Source organism: Diachasma alloeum, unplaced genomic scaffold (genome assembly GCF_001412515.2).
Source record: "Diachasma alloeum isolate Michigan unplaced genomic scaffold, Dall2.0 Dall_scaffold_00210, whole genome shotgun sequence".
NCBI lineage: Eukaryota > Metazoa > Arthropoda > Insecta > Hymenoptera > Braconidae > Diachasma > Diachasma alloeum.
This window is the reverse complement of record NW_021680375.1, coordinates 1,194,639-1,214,478: the sequence shown is the minus strand read 5'-3', so window position 1 is coordinate 1,214,478 and position 19,840 is coordinate 1,194,639. Positions and strand designations below refer to the sequence as shown.

The window sequence follows — 19,840 nt, the reverse complement described above, 5'->3', positions numbered from 1 at the left end:
TTCAGTGCTGGAATCATATGGACACGTATAACACACACAAACATTCATCTCACTGTTACAACCCCACTACTAGCCGAAGCGTGCGACGTTGCCCGATCAAAATTCGACTGTTACCACCGCAGTCACAAGTCCTCCATTATTTATGAACATTTTCTTTAATTATTGTTTTTGAGACCGGAAAGTACGCCATAACACTTCTAATTTGATGAGAACAATAATTTGTGACGTGAATGATTTATTTAGTCAATTTTATTTTTCTTTTCAACTTAAATTTGAACGATAACGAACGAAATAATACGGTTCGAAATCCAATCTACTCCAAGTTACGCGAAAACGCATCGATTGCATGATAAACAAATTTGAATCCGACCGTTCGTTCGAGCGGAATCGTTCGAAAACTTTTTCTCGCATTCGCACACACACGAGCAGCCTTCTAAAAACTTAATGGAAACTTTCTAGAGGTCGTGAAACGTGGAGATATCATGAAATTTCCGGTTCCGATTTTCGGGACCATTACAATAACTACCCGATATAAATCGGGAAGTTAACTAGTAGAATTTCCAATAAAAGTCCAATAGACTTTTCCAGCGAGTGCTCCAATCTTTTCGATGAAATTTTTTTCGTATGCAGTGTTATTTCCAAACTAATAGGTCAATGCATTACAGAAATAAACATTCAATCGTGTGTTGGTTTCAATCCCCAATTTATTAATTTCATTATTTTATTTTACGACAGAGTTCAGTGATTTTTCATTGTTTTCATTTATGGATTTTCTTTAATTTTATTAATTAGTGTAAAACGTCCATATTCCTGTATAACTAGTTTTTTTGTTCAACATTTTTACAATGATTTTTCGTACGTGTGACTCAATCTAACGGCAAATAAAAAGCACTCGTTACCTGGTGTCATATTTCATTATTACTTTTTTCACACTTAAAATTGTATAAAAATGGCGTTTTCGTTTTTTTATGTTACTTTTTTCTTTTCAATTATGTTTTGTTTCAGTGCAATTCCGTGAATCCTCGTTATAAGAAGATGAAAATTAGCTGAATTTATTAATTTAGGAATTTTGCGAGTTGTCACAAATTATTCGTTAGTGGAGGGGTGAAATTTCTCGAGTCAAACATGGATTTAGGGTTCGGGTAAATTACTGAGATAATTATATAATAATATAATTGAGGAGAAAGTTATTTTTAACATAAAAATAACTGTTTGTAAATTTTTGATTTCTTTTCATAGAGAATTAAATTTTCTAGAAAAAGGTCTGTGACATTTCTTTCTCAATGCCAATCGTTATCGAAATGAATTCACTACTAAATAGAAAAAATACATCAACTTCAATCATTTTGTTAGTTAGGGAAATATCCCAGTAAAGAGTGAGTTTAGGAAAAAAAGAAGATATTTCTGTTCAAAATTTTAGTTTTCACGGAAACGAGCTTTTGACACTTTTTTTCTCAAGTCAAATATTATTATTACTAAAATAATTAGATAATTGGGGAGCGAGCATTGTTAATACGCACATCAATGTTTATTGATTAGGAAAATATCTGAAGAACGAGTGGTTTTTTGGGGAAAAAAACAGATATTTTTTATGAAAATTCACGTGCTTAATGAGAGGCGTTAGTAGTTAATTCAAACATTGTTTGATAATTATTGATCATTGCAATTATGAAAATAACGGAGACAATCAAAGAACTAGATCATTTCACCACTCCACTACCATCTTTATCAGACATTCAGCCCTCGGCTTCATTTTTTCAATAACAACAAACTTTTAAGCTCATCAAGATATGATTAAAGATTATTTTTTTGATCATTGGAAACCCATCAGTACAAGGAACAATTCTTTCAATGTCATTACTAACACCTTTCCACGAAATAATAAAAAGAGTTAACAATTTCACATTTTTTTTCTATTAAAAATAAGTGGGAAATTGCTTTTGAGTTCATGTGGCATCACTATTTTTGATAATAAATTTGATGATAAATATGTTTCCGACTGGTCATTTTGCACATCATTCTTTTTATCCTACATCATTTAACGTTTCGTATTATTTTGTTGAATTGAATAATATTTCTTCTTTAATCAATCGTGTTAGAGTTCTTGTGAAAATTTTTGTATAAATCAATTGCCGCAGTAAATATACATTATTCATATCTCCTCTATCGAAGTCATTCCTCAATATTAATTAAAAACGCTCTTTCAAAATGTTCAGAAATTTTTTTACTTTTTTTTCAATCCAAATTCATAATTTTCAGGCGGTTCTGAATGACGGGGCATCGAGTTGAAATTTCGAGATAAAAATGGAACAAACAAAGTAATCTAGACAACGTTCGGCAGATAATGGAGCCGGGCCTGAAGCCCCAACGTGAAAAATTAAAAAAAAATCTTGTAAGTTTCCTATTAGAGAACATTACAGATTATTAGAATAAAAAAAACAAATAAGATCACGTTCGAAAGATAATGGACGCGCGTCTTAAATTTAAAACATGAAATTTTTCCGTATAGAGGGAGGTGCCGAACGGGGATTCCCCTATCTACTTGAACTGTATTAAGGTGTTTCGGGTGTATCTCACCGGGCGGAAGCACGAAATTTTCCGATTTTCAAATAACTATTTAAGTGTGCATTTGAACATTGTGTGAATATTTATTTTATTTATCAGATTGATTGATTTTTGTCTCATCGCCTACGGATTTTGAATGAAATTGGAGAAAATAGTGAATTTAAATATAAAATTGGAGAAAATTGTGTATTTACTGGATGAAAACTAGAAGAACATTGTTCAGTTTAGAGGAAATTTGCTGAAATTCTGTAATTTTCTAGGAAATAGGAGAAAATTGTCCGGTTTAACAGAGAATGAAAGAAATTTATCCGGTGTTATAGAAAATGCAAGAAAAGTTATCGATTTTTGAGTAAATCCGAGAAAATTCTCCACTTTTTTTATTGGATGTTTTTCTAATTATTGAAATAATATTGAAATGCGTCTCAAGTTGGTAAACCTGTCGAGTGTTTTCTCTCTCTCAGTTCTATGGTCCAACCCATACCTTTCCCATGATGCTCACTGACATTCGAATCACGCGCCTGCGCGTATTGCCCCGAAACTCATAATTTTCCGAATCATTTGCTCAAATAACATTCTTATGAAATCTGAAAAAAATCTGAAACTTATACGTGTTCTCAAGAAAGATTTGATTTATCACTCACTATTTTTTCCTCAATAGTTCACTATTTTTTTGGGTGCCATGGAAATTTCCCTAATTGAGAGTGGGGTAACCTCGGAGGTTATAGCTGGCGGGGTTACAAAAACATCCAAATTTCATTTTTTTTTTTCTTGAGACTGAGATCTGAAAAAATATGCAAGAATTCTCAATGATACAGCATACTCAGACATTTCTCCTATGAATTTTCTAATTTGTTTTCATTATTTTGACTTTTCACACGAAACACCTTAATGTATATGAGCTGAATGAACGAGCTTTAAATTCATGAGCCGTCCCCCAGCCACAATTCTCAAATTAATTAATTAAAGGTCGCGATTATAAACTGAAACCCATAATTTTTCTCGTTCAAAAATAAATTGATGGATTTATAAATTGAAGAGAATGAGTCAATTTGTAATTCAAAGATTTTTGGTCCAAAGAACTAACTCCACAGTCTCATGGCAATATCATGCCAAAGACAATCATTAGAAGCGATTAAGCATTATATCCTAGACACAGCCATCAATTTATTCCTCATTTGATTACTCAGAGGTGATGGCACAGGGAATAACATCGAATGATGAAACATTGAAAATCACTTTCAGAATAACTGAAATCTACCGGTTTATCCATTTGCACAAATCACGAATGAAATTGCAGTCGAGTATTGACAATTGATGAGTCATTCCCCATGAGTCACAGAAACCAGGAAAAGAAGATTATCGCAAAGAGAGATATAAAAATTTTTATTTCGTGGTCTTTCAAGTTTTAGAGTCCATTTTCTGCATTTCATTGTGACACTCGCAATTTTTATTTTCTTGAAATTATCGTGGAGACGATTGTAATCAAAGAAAATCGATAATCAGTTGATGTCATCGGTGAATGCAATTAAAAAATTCCTCTCCCCCCGGAAATTACGGTTTTGTCAATGTTATTGCAACGATCCTTTCAAGAAGTCTTGATAAAATCAAAGTTTAAGATTAAATTCTCGCAAACAACAAAATTCAAGATTTTTTTTCCCCAAGAAGAAAAATTGAATTCCTAAAACCGCTTTTTTAATTTGTTTCTACGTCTTAAAAATTCACTGTCACTGATAACAAAAGCCTCACGTACTGATAAGTTCCCAATTATAAATTCAGAGGCCATGGAGCAGGCAAATAATTATATTTCAGTGGCGAAATGATAACAGGAGATAAATTGAAAAGTTCTATTCATCTTCTCCTGCAGATGTCTCAAAAACAAGTGGATTAATCCAAAAAAGTCATTAATCCTTTTTTGTGAAGCGTGAAATTTCCAACAAAAAAGGTTTTCTGACATTTTTTGATAATTACAGTAATTATCCAGATAATTGGATGAACACGTCGAAAGCATCAGAAACATTCTATGTTGGAAATTTTCTGCTCCGCAAAAGAAGTATTCTGAGATATTTCTGCACATCCACCACTTCCCTAAATATTTACAAATAATCTCCTGTCTTTCACCACTCAATAACTGATTAAACTCATTAAACACTACTTCAAGCATCGAATAGAATATAATAAATACAACAAGACATTAAATTCATTTTAAAAAAAGAAGAAAATAATATGTTCGAGTATCACAATTTATCGTAAAGTGTTTAGTTAATCTACACACTCAATAAATTCCATCGATTTTCGTCATTTTTTGATTAAATCTTAACCATATTTTGGATTCAAATTACCAAAAAATGATAAAAATATTGATCTGAAAGATCAGAATGGTGCTATTATAGCAGCAGCCTCACCACGACTCGTTGGTAATGATGCACACTCACTCCACGTGTTTGTACTTGGATCGTAACACTCGACAGTTGATATTGTGATTTGTGTACGATAGAAATTAATTTCACGTGATTGATCACCACCGATTACGTACAGACGGCCATCAGCAGCTGCCACTGCAGGATAGGAGCGTCCCATGTTCATTGGAGCGACTGCTGTCCATTTATTCTGAAGCATTGAAATTTCCAAACGAAATTTAATTTTATCATTTGGCTGCTCTAATTTTTAGTTTCAGGAAGCATTCAAATATTACATTACATGATTATGGGGTAGGGGACCTGTAGTTTGCGACGCTTTCTGACAGAAAGGGGATGTCACAGAATTTTTTTGTCCATTTTTAATCGACGAAATCGCAAATGCAATTTTGCTCACATCCTCTTTTTTCGTGAATAAAAACAAATGTTTCAGCAGTTCCAGTTCCCCAAAGGAGCATTTCGAAATGCTGTGATAACAGCAATTTAATGAGTTAAAGTATATGTACCTACGCTCGTCCCTGTCTCTATGCTTGTTCAGATGTCGTCAGCTATCACATTTTAATCATTTTGACAGTCCCAAAAGTCGATCAAGAGTGAACTACGATTGAAGTTATTATTTTAGTTAATAAGGAAAGTTACAGACACCAATGAACAGTGATTTATTGAAGAATAAGAGAGAGAAATCCCATCCACATCAACTGGTGCTACGATGAAGTGAATTCTTAAGTCGCAAGTTAAGAAACTCACAATTTTAAAATGCTGATATCTCCGTTCTAATAGTAAAATGGGATTGAAAATCCCTTGACTGAGTTTTCGGATGGTTAAAAAAACAATAAAAATGCATAAATTATAGTAATATCTCACAGAAATGTCGGCAATTAAAAGAATAGGTACAACGGAAATGGCATCGATCCTATGTTCGTTTTGCAACCAACTGTCAACTGGTGACGGACTAAACGGGTAAAAAATCATTTAAAAAGTTGGACTGTCCAATTGAAATATAATTTTGTGCCTCGAGATATTTTTTAATGTTGTTTTATCCCAAATAGGATACTCACGATGTAATTAGTTCGGATGTAACCTTTCCATATCATTCAAATCACGAGACGAGGATAGGGACATGTGTCAAACGTGCATGGCGACAAATTATTACCGGATACTTGTTCCCCGGAAAATCGTTCCCCAGAAAATTTGTTCCCCAGAAAAATATTCCCCAACAACAAGACTTTTCTTTGCAATAAAAAAAAACGACAACTGCCCAAGTTGAAGGAGAAAAAATTTTATTTATCACACTGATAAATAAAACACACACACACACACATGATGTGTGATTTTATTTGTCACACTGTGGAGTAAACACTGGCCATTCAGAGGAATAAGAATGCAAACAAAACGAGGATTGAGGCCGGGAAAAAAAGAGGAACTTTTCAAGGATTGAGACAGAAAAAAAAGAAATGGGGAACATTTTGCCGGGTACGATTTTCCGGGCACGATTTTCCGGGGAACTTTTCTCCTAGAACCATCATGATTAATATAAGTGAATTCTAATTCTGAAGTTTTTACTTTCTTATATTTAATTTAAAACATCGCATCTTTACACTCATTTCAATAGAAATATTGGACTACCGATGTGTTCACCTTAGCTACACGAGCGTAGGATCATTTACCTTACGAAATGTTCGATGAACATCGCAAAAAGTTTTAATTGTTCGCCTGAGCATTTGCCTTCTTTTTCTTATTCTAATTTGTTCAGTTTCAATTTTATAAAGTAACTGAAAAATTCAGCATAACAAGAGCGGCGGGAGGTCGTGAATTTTGTGACGTAATATACAAGGGGGGCTCCATGTTTCTGACAGAGGAGCAGAGTTCTAAAATGTCCAAAAAACGTCGGACGTAATATTTGAATGGCTCCTAAAGTGTCTGGCCTCATTTCAGAGTTTTTTGACAAGTTGGAGCATCTGAGGGACGAGTGGATGTATCAAAAAATGTCGGGAAACATTTATTGTTGGTCATTTTATGAGCTACAAAGTTTTATGACTTTTTCTTGTGAAATCGATGGTTATCGAGGTGATCTTCAATTTACGTCCTGACATCAACTAAACTATGAGAATTTTTCTGGAACCAGTTGAAGTCACTGTACCCTCGGGATGAATGTGAACGTTATTCAAAACAGCAACGAATTTCAAGAAAACTCGACTAGGGTAAACAGACCAATGGGTAGACACCGACCAAATGGTAGACGATTTCCACTTTTTTTACCAGATTTTTTCTGATTTCTATTGACTTTCATGAAATAATCAAAGTAAGATTTACAGGCTTCACTGATTTCTCCATCAAATGACGAATTTATGATGACGAAATTCCACAAAATTCCAGTGCAACTGTCACTTGACAAAAATTTCTAAGAACTCTAGCGGAAATTTCAGTAAAACAATTGTCAACAATGTAGTTATCGAAATAATCTTAAAATGAATTGGAGGCATCGACTCAAACCCCTCAAACCTCGTAAAAACAAAAGGAAATGTTCTTTGCTGAAAATTTTATGAGCAATAAAAGAATTCCTTCGAAATGTTCTCGTAAAGTTGATGTTCATGCAAACAATTCCATTACTCTTGAGAAAAGAATTTCAATTTATGTAATTCTGCTAATAACGTGAAGTTCTCAAGAGCTGGGATTGACGCAGATGAAAAAAAAATGTCAGAAGAGAGTTTTAACATTAAAAAAAATTCCAACAACAAATATCTCTCGACTGGAGAAATAGAATTGATAAAAACTCAATTTTCTCATTGAAAGAAATTGTCTTTTCTCTTGTGAGCTTGTGATTCTCACTCAATGTCATGACATTTCATCGCCGTTCGGGAATCACCCATTCACAGATCGCGTGATAAAATCGAATCTTTGATTTGAATATCTCGAACGTGCTCACGACATTGCAGAGATTGCACGAATGATTGTGAGAACTTTAATGATTTCAAGTGGCTTATGACGACGTTCAATTGAAGTCAATGGATCAGATATCAACATCATTGGGGGGGGCATGATTTCCCCACTTCAATCCATCGTTTTTCCAGAATTTTTCCGCTTTGAAGTGAATTTTTTATCAGCGACATCCATTTCAATAAATTATAATTCAGTATTATCTCGCTTATTTTTTTCATCTTTCGCCATCTGAAATTGTCAATTGAGTCCTGCATCATGCAGAAGTTTTGAAAAATCATGAATGAATAATAAAAAAAAGTAGAAAAAATTCGTAATTTTTTCAAAGAGCATTTTTAATTTATATTCAGAATAAGTTGAATAACAAGAAATTGAAAAATGTATCTGATTTACGGTGACAAATGGCGGCCTGTCACCCAATATCATGCAGGGGGAAGACTGATTTCGTAAATCTTTTCCCACACTGCACACAGACATTTATTACGGAAAAGGCTCTTTGAAAAAAGTTGTAATATTTTCGAGAATTTTTTAATCACACTTTTATCACATAAAAATGGCCGATGACTACATACCACTGTTTTGAAAATTGAGATACCTAGCTGTCACTTCCCATGAGAGTTAGTGTTTTGTTATCCACCATGGAAAATGACAGCTAATAGATAATTTGCCACAGCGAATCAGATATTTGTAATTTCCACTTTTTTCAACTCATTCTGAATCTCAATTAAAAACGCTCTTTGAAAAAGTTCAGAATTTTTTCTGTTTTTTTTATCATTCTATTCATAATTTTTGGAAAGTTCTACATGATGTACCACTCAATTGACAATTTTGGATTACGAAAGATAAAAAAAATCCAGATAACATTCGAAAGAGAGTACACTCGGGCCTTGAGTCGATTTTGACTTTCAGCCAGTTTTTGATCTACTTCAAATACAAAAAAGGTTTTTTCTACAAAAAAGGTTTCAACAAAAACTAGCTACTGAATTACTGTTAAATTATGAAGTAGTCAATTCGTTAATATCACTCTTACATTTCAATTAGTGACGGAATCATCAATTTAAATGCGTAAATTCCGAATTATTCACTTAATAAAAAATTTACAGTTCCATATTGTAAAATATTTAATTCATCATCAATTTAAAATTTAGATTATCAATTATTTTACTATTTTTGAATTTCGATTAGTATATTTAAACGTTAATCAATGTAACTCGGAAATTCTTTTAATATTGAAGAATTCCGATTCTGCAATATTAAAAGAATCAGAAGATTGATGGCCATCCCTGTCTTTTATCTATATCCCAGAATTGATGGAAGATAGCAAAATTTACGTCGAAAGTTTTCGTGTAACTTTCAATTTTTGACATAAAACTTTCGGAAATTGTTTTCAACCGTTCATTCCAAAAAATATTCGCCGAATAATAAAAACTTTTCAGTTGGACATGAATATTTTAAATCTATCTCTTCCCAACTAGCCCTTAATATGACATTCCTCTGAACCTCATGATTCAAAATATGTTTGCAAATTAGTGGCTGAATAAAATTTGGAGACAAATTCATATTCATGTTTTCAACCTCTTCATTCCCAAAATATTGGCAGAATAATCATAGCTACTCAAGTTGAAAAGGAATAATTTAATTCTCTCTCTTCCCAACTAATTTACTGAATATCTAACAAATGGAGAGGTTTCGAGAAAAAATGCCATAAGATCTTTTCTTAGCCCTCCAAATTTCCCAAGAAAATGCAATGACTCCTCACCTTTTCGAAGGAATATCGTTCGACGGACGTCAGAACCTCTTGATTCTTATTCATCCCTCCAACAACGTAAATATAACCATCTAAAATAGTAATCCCCATCTGTGAACGTGGGGTCAACATCGACGCAAGGTGGTTCCACTCTCCAGTCACTGGATTGTAGCTCATGACGTCTTGTCTGTGCCTACTGTCGTGGGTGCATCCTCCAACGACGTAAATCAATCCTAAAACAGAAAATACCAGAGAACCAGTTGTTTAGTAATTTTCCTCGATTTTTTTAACACAAATAATTTTAAAAATTCGTAAAATTATTTTTTTACATAAAAAATTGTTAAATTTCCGAATTCATCAATTACCAGAGACAAAAAATAATCAGTAATTGAGAAAAATTGAACAAATTGAAGAACAAAAAATTTCACCATAAGAGAATTTAAGTAATTTATTCTTGTTGTGTTCATTCAAATAAATTAAAGACTTGATAAATGCTGAGAATCAAATTATCTTGCTGACAAGATCAGCCGAAATTCGCAGAAAATCTGTTTTATTCTTATTTTTTCTTACCACAATAGATGTTCTTTGACATAAAGTCCCCAATAACATTCCTTCCAAAATAATTTTAAAATTATTAAAAATGTCTCTTTGGACTTTTTACTACATTTACCACTTCACCATTGGACTTATTTATCGAATTGATTGATGTTAAAATTCTTGTTCACTCGAGATTTGCACTTGAGAGGCACTCAGAGGACTCGAACATTTTAGATAAGAATTCTTCGATGAGTAAACTCTTCAACATTACAATCTCTTCAAATTTTTCCTATGTTTTTTTGTGTTCATGTTTAAGAGAACAAATAAAATACGCGATAAAGTGAATTTATTCGCAAGGACTTCCTTCATTGTGCTGATGAGTTTACTACTTCAGTTTTAATGTAAAAACATAAGAAAACATTAGGTCTTCCTATTTTTTACAATAAGAATCTTCAAAAGTGTCCTCATGAAGCAATTCTCAATCGATTAACTTGAATTTTGTTTTACACTTTCAGAATATATGCATAAATATAACTAAATAAGGCTTTCTGAAAATCCTTATTTTTTAGGGGTTTGGATTGTTTTTTCTCGAAATTGCTACAGATGAAAATTTTTTCAAATTGTTTAAATTAAAGTACATTGTGAATCATTCAAGTATGAATTTTTACAGTTTTTAAAAATTATTTTTAATGATTTGTAAAATCTGAAAAAAATCCTACTCCAATGATTTATGACGCAGTTGAGTATTACTAAGGTAAATAATCCTACGCTCGTGTAGCTGAGGTGAACACATCATTAGTCCAATATTTCTATTGAAATGAGTGTAAAGATGCGATGTTTTAAATTGGATATCAGAAAGTAAAAACTTTAGAATTAGAATTCACTTATATTAATCATGATAATTACTATTTTTTAATGAATAATCGTCCATAAACGTGGACAGTCCCATGTCCCTACGCTCGCTCATTTGTCCGCATGCACGTTTGACACATGTCCCTATCCTCGTCTCGTGATTTGAATGATATAGAAAGGTTACATCCGAACTAATTACATCGTGAGTATCCTATTTGGGATAAAACAACATTAAAAAATATCTCGAGGCACAAAATTATATTTCAATTGGACAGTCCAACCTTTTAAATGATTTTTTCATCCGTTTGCCCATTGTACCTATTCCATTGTACCTATTCTTTTAATTGCCGACATTTCTGTGAAATATTAAGATATTACTCTAATTTATGCATTTTTATTGTTTTTTTAACCATCCGAAACCTCAGTCAAGGGATTTTTAATCCCATTGTCGAGTCAATTGTAATTAACGAAAAACGACACGCAGCGGGGTTTCCCTCATCTGGTGACCAATCTAGGGTTTATCAATTCAATTAATCTCAGAATGATAAAAAATGGTGCAGCAAACATATTGACCTTCATAAGCAACGACTCCCATGCTGAATCTAGGCTCGGGGAGTTCCCCATGCAGCGTCCAACTATTATTTATTGGATCGTACGTTTCAATGGAGCCTCCAATGTCCTCTCCTACCCATCCACCGAATGCATACAGGCGATTGTCCAGGGCACACAGGCCGAATTCACATCTGGGCTCCACCATGCAGGCAATCGATGTCCAAACGTTGTCCCTGGGGTCATAACACTCGCCATTGGCTATTATACATGATTCTAGTTCACCACCCACGACGTACACCTTTCCGTCGAGCAGGGCAACACCTGGGAGGATTCGGCCGATTGTTATTGGCGCCACTTCACTCCATTGTCTGTAATTAATCCGAAATGTCGGGGGATTAATTCAATTTTTTGAGAAATTCAAGAGATTTAATTGTGGAATTGTCGAGGGAATTAATGGGTTTGGGAGAAAATGTCAAAATACATTAAATACATTTTTGACGATATCCAGACGAGCAGACAATTGCTCTTGGTATTTATAGGAAAAATATTTAATTTTTAACAACGATAAATTTACAAGAATTTCTAGGCACTTCGGTATTTGCGAATCTGTTAATTTCTTTCATGTTGAATGGAATTCCGATTTTCTGGCTAGGGTAATGATAACTGTTGCAAATTGTGATTATTCGGGCAGCTATTTTTTTGAGCTCTCGATCTATTGAAGATTCAATTGAATGTAATGTTCCATTTTCACAATCAGATGGAAAATTGAAGCTGCCATAGAACTCACTTTGGTTGAATTTTCCAAATGTACGTGATAATCCACAATTGAGATGCTGTTACTTGAATTTAAAAATTTTCAACAGTGCAAGTAGTTCTCAATTTTTTTTCGTTGAAATAATTTTGAACGGTTGTAGTTAAACATCAGAGTTAAGTTCTCTGTCGGAATTTCCATTCTTCACTAGTGTTGCACTGGGAATTTTCAGAATTCTAAAGAAAATTTGTGACAATTTTTTGACGCAAATGAATTGAGAATTTCAGGAGATATCGAAGGATATTTTTCATTAGGAATTTCGTAAGCTACAAAAAATGTCTTTTAGTATTTTTTCTCCGAGTCAGTCGCTCCGAAGATACTTCCGTAAATGGAGAAAGAATTTACATTTAACTTGGAGTATTTTCCAATTTTACTAGAGAAATAATGAAAGACAATTCATTGGATTGAAAAATTGACGAATTGAAAAAAAAATACTGAAGATTTTCGCTTTCAGAAAACATAAACTGTTTTTTCTCCCAATTTGCACGAGTTTTTTGACTAAAAAATTGATCCATAGAATTCCGTGACAAAAATTAATACAAAAATCTGGGGGTTCGTTTCCTCTCAATTGGCTTTTGATGTGAGCCGCTAGGAGGTCTAGCACAACACTCAAGAGTGACCCTCGTGACCCTTTATACCACTTGACGAACCCCATTCAAAAATCTGCAAGTTTGGAACCTTTTATATACTAAACCAGCAGCCCACAACCACTTGTGAGAGAGCGGATGATGAGACCCTGACCTTATTATCCTTATTACCCTGGCTGTAGAAAGCCGCTTATTTTTCAAATTTTTGAACAAATTATCTACCAAAAATTTTCGATACTTTTCAAAATCAAAGCACATTAATCTGTTTGAAAATTTCCCAAAAAAAGGAGGTCCTCTGTTACCTTTTAACCATAGCCGAACCTGGGAAAAGCCATCTATCGTCAATATCTGGAGAACCGATGGATTTCTTCTTTCATGGATTTAAGGGTGCCAAGTGAATTTGAAAAAATATTCAAAAAAAATTTTTTCTTCCCCTCCATCATTGGAGAAATATGTATTCATCCATCCGACGAAATTTCAAACCCGCAACCGGAACTAGACATCGAGAAAATAAATGCGGAAAATCCTCTATTTCGCGTGACGAACCTCGAGAAAGCATGGGATCAAATGGGTACGGCGGGTTGAAATATCTCTCTTATTCACCCCGGTACCCCATTGTTTTTTGTTGCCATCATATTGAACACATCATTCCCCATATCTTCAAATTTTTCCAAATTTTTCTTGAGTTCCTAGGAGGTTGAAACGTTCAATTTAATCAAAACTTCATAAGAGGCCGTGTATAAGACTGATTTTGTTTATTTAATTTCTCGATATCCATAAGTTCTAAAATTTTAAAATTGTCACCGATGTTCACCATCTGTCTAATACTATTAATTAAAAAAATTATAACTTTGTTGGTGAATGTCAATTTTCAAGGTCATCGCCAAATTCACTTGGCACCCTTAAAATTATCCACAAACTATCCTCAACAATTTTTTCATATTCTTTTCTAATTTCAAAATATCATGAAACATTTTTCATTGAAAATTTTACTAGCTACAAAAAAAGTCTCACATTGTTTCCTCTTTTCAACTTTTTATTTTCTATTATAAAAACAACTTTGGAAATTTTTAAAAATCTCTCGTGTTCATTAGATTAAAAAAAATCCTTCAAAAACTCTCGAATGAGAAAATATGAGAATTAATCTGAAGAAGTTTCAAACAGAAAAAAATAATCAAACTGGAATATATGTAAAATTAATGCTCACCCAGTAAAAGTATCATATTTTTCAATAGTTTCATAAGTAGACTCAGCATCTCGTGCCCAGCTGTCAGCAGTGTGTTCCCTCTTGGATCCACCGATGACGAGAATATTTTTCTTGGCACAGATTCGTGGCTGTGCCCTGAGGGGCACCAAGCATCCCTTGTTCGATATTAAATCCTTCTGAATTGATCTGAGGGCTACGATGAGACTGGCGTCCTTGCAATCGAGAATGATGGACTCTAAACGACTCAGTGAACACAATCGGAGCCTTATGTGACTGAGAATTTCGAATACGTAGCAGCGACGAGTGGGAACGTCGTGGGTTATCCAGTTGTAGGCTGCTTGGAAGACCTTCAAATGTAGAAAATGAAAAATTATAATCATTTTTGTGTTTCATTGGAATCATGGGGAACGCTTTTTTATTGTTTTTCGATCTAGTATGAATTTAAGGCCCGAGTGTACTATCTTTCGAATGTTATCTCAATGTTTTTTTTCATCTTCTGTCATCTGAAATTGTCAATTAAGTCCTGCATCATGCAGAAGTTTTGGAAAATTATGAATGAATAATAAAAAAAAAGTAGAAATAATTCTTAATTTTTTCAAAGAGCATTTTTAATTTATATTCAGAATAAGGTGAAGAACAAGAAATTAAAAAATGTATCTGATTTACGCTGACAAATAGCGGCCCGTCACCCAATATCATGCAGGTGGCAGACTGATTTCGTAAATCTTTTCCCACACTGCACAGAGACATTTATTACGGAAAAGGCTCTTTGAAAAAAGTTGTAATATTTTGGAGAATTTTTTGATCACACTTTTATCAAATAAAAATGGCAGATGGCTACATACCACTGTTTTGAAAATTGAGATACCTAGCAGTCACTTCCCATGAGGAGTTAGTGTTTTGTTATCTACCATGGAAAATGACAGCTAATAGATAATTTGCCACAGCGAATCAGATATTTGTAATTTCCACTTTTTTCAACTCATTCTGAATCTCAATTAAAAACGCTCTTTGAAAAAGTTCAGAATTTTTTCAATTTTTTTTTATCATTCTATCATAATTTTTGGGAATTTCTACATGATGTACCACTCAATTGACAATTTTGGATTTCGAAAGATAGAAAAAATCCAGATAACATTCGAAAGATAGTACACCCGGGCCTTAATTCAATTATTTCGAGGACGGGTAATCGAGTTGAGCCAAAAAATGAAAAGAATTCATCATCACCATCAAACCAAACCACCAAATTATTATTTATAATTATTACTAATTTGTTGTTTCATTATAATCAGGAGGAACGCTTCCGCAGAAAGTAGACAGAAAGTAGACTCCCGATTTTTTTCATCTCTTCAAAATGGAAAATCAAGTTTAGACTCTCGAAAGTATGAATAATAAAACCATTGCTTTAACTATAGATATTAAGAAGAATTTTAACAAAAAAAATCTTTTGGGATAATATTGATTAAAATTATGTAGCGAAGTGGTAAAACGATTCAAGTCGATTTTGAATATTGGCCAGTTTTTAGTGAATATCTCGGAATCTAAGGGAGATAGCTAAATGTTTGTGAAGACCTTTTTGTAGCACTCAATTTGCTCTAGAAAAAAGGTTATTACGAAAATTACATTATCTCCTTTAGATTCGGAGATATTCTTTAAAAACTCAACTAAGAGATAAGTCAACTTGAACCGTTTTACCACTTCGCTACTGAATTAATTCAGAGAAAAATGTCGAGGGAGAAAAATTTGTCTTTTTCGTGAAAACTAATTGTCATAGAAATGATTTGATGACTGATATTGACGATGAATGGAATATTTGAGAATCGTAGATTCATCTCGACAATTACAAAGTTTAGAAGAAAATAGTAGACTTGGTTTAAAAGGAAATAAATTGTCTGAAAAAATATTTTATGATTTCTTATAACTTTAACCGAAGTATTGGAATTATTGAGCAATCAACAGTGAAACTAAGTACCTGAAATTCAGTGTCGATGTGTATATATTCACTCCTGAGAAAATGAATAAGATATTCCTTTGGCAGATCAAGGAATTCTTCCTCCTGCGATACTTGAGGAAAATTGACTTCAATGAAACGTAGGGCAGTCTCCATCAACTCCAAACGATTATGAGCTTCAGCGAATCTGTAAGAAAATATTATAAATTTATAACTTATTTATAGAAAATCCTGGTAATTTTCAAAATTGAAATTTTTTAATTATTCAATTATTTCATCAATCTTCCTTCAAAAGTAAACTTTCCAATTTTTTCCGATTTTTAAAATGTTTTCTAACAGTTCAATATCAAGATTCAAATTCAGACCTGCAAAGTTGAAATAATAAAATCAAATAATAAAATGCCCGGATCTTAGGGTCAAACGGGGCTCGAATGAAAGCTCTGATGTTCAACTACAACAGTAGAAAAGCATTTCACTGGAATAACAAGTGGACAATGGCATTTTTTTGATGAATAAATATAGCCATTGCTGCTAATAAATTAGCAATTTACTTCCAAATAGGTTCTCTTTTTTGAAATTCAAATTTTTTTAGGCAGAAAATCGATTTTTAGAAGAATTCTTGATATGAATAAATTTATTACGATTCCAAACAAATGATTGTTATGGTGGAAAATTGATTGTTTATAAATTATTTATATAAAATCCGCGTAATTTTCAAAATGTCAATTTTTAAATTATTTCATCATCTTCCTTCAAAAGTAAACTTTCCAATTTTTTCCGATTTTTAAAATGTTTTCTAACAGTTCAATATCAAGATTCAAATGTAGATCTGCAAAGTTGAAATAATAAAATTATTGTAAAATGTCCAGAAACTTAGGTTTAAATGAGGCTCGAATGAAAGCTCTGATGTGCGTCTAAAAAAGTAGAAAAGCATTTCACTGGAGAAAAAAGGTCAGAGTACTTGTGTATCCATAGGGAGAAACTCCCAGAGAACATTTTTTCACAGCAAATGTCCTCCTTCACAATTTCATTTGACCTTTCCCCTAAATCCCCTCCCTCCCCAGCCAATCCTCCCTCCTCACCTATAAATTCCCAAAGCATTTGAATAATGCAGCTGCTGCCTGAGATACTCAATGCACCCAGCAACAACCTCATCGAGTTCCAGCATGTCAGCAGCAGCAAAAAGCTCCTGCACATTGTCCTGAGTAATATCGACGTTCCCCGTGTAGATAAAATCCACGAGAATCGATAGAATACTTGGAGAGATCGAGTGAATTTCCACGAGCTCCTGCTGCTCCTCCACCAGTCCCCCAGTGAACATTGCGTTGAAGTAGGCACTCCCAGCTGCCAGGACAGACCTGTGTGCCCTGATTATCTTGTCCCCAGCCATGAGGCCAACATCGCTGAACTGATTCTTCAATCTCTGGGCATTTAAATTCCTCAGGACTTTGGGGGCGTATTGACCAACAGCGTAAACTGTACTGGTGACTTCTGTGCTCTGGCGAACTGGTTGAGAGGCGAAACCCATTGCTTGGGAGTTGTGGCCACTTTTCAGTGGCTGGGTCCCACCATCAGCCATGAAACCATCTAATTGCCCTTTGTCGACAGCTCCTGATGGAAATAGAGGAAAATGGAATTAATTGAGTGCGAAAATTTCGTGGAAAAACTCAGCGAATTCGACAGGAAATTCCATTGGATTTCCATTAAAATTTCAATTCGTTTTTAGACAATTATATTGAAAAATTTTTCTGTTAATGGAAATGAAAGAAAATGGAATTGAGTAACACTGACGAAATTTCCGAGAAAAATTCAACGAATTCGATGGAAAATTCTATTGAATTTCCATTAACATTTCAAATAGTTTTTCACCAATTCTATTAATAAATTTCAATAGAATTTGCTAATGGAAATAAAAGAAAATGGAATTAATTGAGTGAAAACATGCGCCAAAAAATTCCATGGAAAACCCAGAGAATTCGATAGAAAATTCTATTGAAATTCCATTAAAATTTCAAATAGTTTTTCACCAATTCTATTGAAAAATTTCGCTGCTAATGGAAATAAAAGAAAATGAAATTAATTGGGTGAGAACACTGACGACAAAATTTCATAGAAAAATTCAGCGAATTCGATAGAAAATTCTATTGAATTTCCATTAAAATTTCAAATAGTTTTTCACGAATTCTATTGAAAAATTTCAATAGAATTTGCTAATGAAAATTTAAAAAAATGAAATTAATTCGATAGAAAATTCCATTGAATTTCTAGTGAAATTTTTATTAAATTTTTTCCAATAGAAAATATTCGAGTAGAAAAATTGAATTCTTTAGATTTTTTCTACTGAACATTTCTATACAAAAAATGCACAGATCAGCTGCTGAATTTTTAAATGAAATCGGCCAAAAATTCATAGAAAGTTCAATAGAAATCTGATAAAATTTTCTAGAAAATTGACGAGGTTTTTGTATGAAATTTTCGTACATTAATGGAGAGTAACTTTATCGATTTCTGTTTGTATTATGGACTAAAAAAAAGTCTCTTGATATTTTATTCCCAAATAGTTCGTTAATGGAAGGGAAAAAAATTACTGAATGAATCGAGATAATTGAACAATTCACAATTGAGATTCTGAAAAAATCAAAAATATTTTTTTGTTTTATTGGAGTTAAAATCTCCCATTCGAAATATGAATTTTTCTTCCAAAAGAATGCTCCCAAAATAAAATATCAAGAGCGCTTTTTTTAGTTCCTAAAATTCTCAATGAAAAATTCTTCTAAAAACTCTTCTAAAATCTATTACCGAGATAAACAAGCATTTAACAATTAATTTTAAAAACTAAAAATCTTCCACTCGAAATATGGATTTCTCTTCCAGCATAAAGCACCCGTAATGAAGATAATAAAAACAATTATCACTAAGATTGATTAAAAAAATCAAAATTCCCACTCAAAAAATGCGTTTATCTCCCAACAGAGCCCCTGTACGCTAAAATGTCAAAAAACCTTTTTTGTAGCTCACAAAATTCCCAACAAAAAATGTCTCTCAAAATTTCCTCCTAAACCCCTCACTCCGAAGATAACTAAAAAAATTCCCCCAAAAAACCTGAAACAACAAAAAAAATTGAATCCCCACTCACAAAAATGCATTTCCAACTAAATTTCCACCACTTCCCACCCACTTTCACTCCCAATTCCCTTCCTCCCCTCCCACCTCATCAATTAACCCCAAAACCGAGCCTCCAGATGACCCCAAATGAATTAATTAAGCCCCCGACTTACGACATATACGTGACAGCACTTTGTAGACACTCTGGAAGGATTTTGTGTTATTTTTCCCCTTCAGCCGCATCACTGCCACTTCCCAGAGCTCATCCTCAACGAAAATCACCCCCTGAACTTCACTATAACCTCAGCAGTCTCAAGTCAATCCCATAAACTTGAAAAAACCGTTTAAAAAATTCAATTTGCTCTTTTGAAAAATCAATTATCCATTACTTCAGTCAATTGACATATATCAGCTGCACTTTCTCAACCCACAGATGTACCCAGGGACACAACTCCACTCTAGAACGAGTGAAGTTGTCTTCAAACTGAAATAAAAATCGATTCCCCCATTAAACCCGAATCCTCACTCATTCCCCCAATTATCTCCGTAAATATCGATTTGACAAAAAGAAGTAA

The 19,840-nt window shown here is 33.3% G+C and overlaps 1 protein-coding gene across 1 annotated transcript; it reads right to left on the bottom strand.

Annotated features, from left to right (window-relative positions):
* Nucleotides 1-3,392: 3,392 nt before the first annotated feature.
* On the bottom strand, nucleotides 3,393-19,711 carry LOC107036593 (actin-binding protein IPP). The gene is made up of 7 exons (XM_015254651.1): nucleotides 19,439-19,711; nucleotides 17,243-17,771; nucleotides 16,182-16,347; nucleotides 14,210-14,556; nucleotides 11,626-11,972; nucleotides 9,676-9,896; nucleotides 3,393-5,172 (listed from the first exon to the last, which is right to left on the bottom strand). The coding sequence occupies exons 1-7, from the start codon at nucleotides 19,506-19,508 to the stop codon at nucleotides 4,936-4,938; spliced, it is 1,917 nt and encodes a 638-aa protein (XP_015110137.1). The 5' UTR covers nucleotides 19,509-19,711; the 3' UTR covers nucleotides 3,393-4,935.
* Between the last annotated feature and the right edge of the window lie 129 nt (nucleotides 19,712-19,840).

Coding starts and splice junctions, on each gene's coding strand:
- LOC107036593 (XM_015254651.1), bottom strand. CDS start 19,508: ATGCGGCTGAAGGGGAAAAATAACACAAAATCCTTCCAGAGTGTCTAC. Junction 17,772..19,438: donor AGTGCTGTCACGTATATGTC/GTAAGTCGGGGG, acceptor TATTTCCATCAG/GAGCTGTCGACAAAGGGCAA. Junction 14,557..16,181: donor ACATCGACACTGAATTTCAG/GTACTTAGTTTC, acceptor CTACATTTGAAG/GTCTTCCAAGCAGCCTACAA.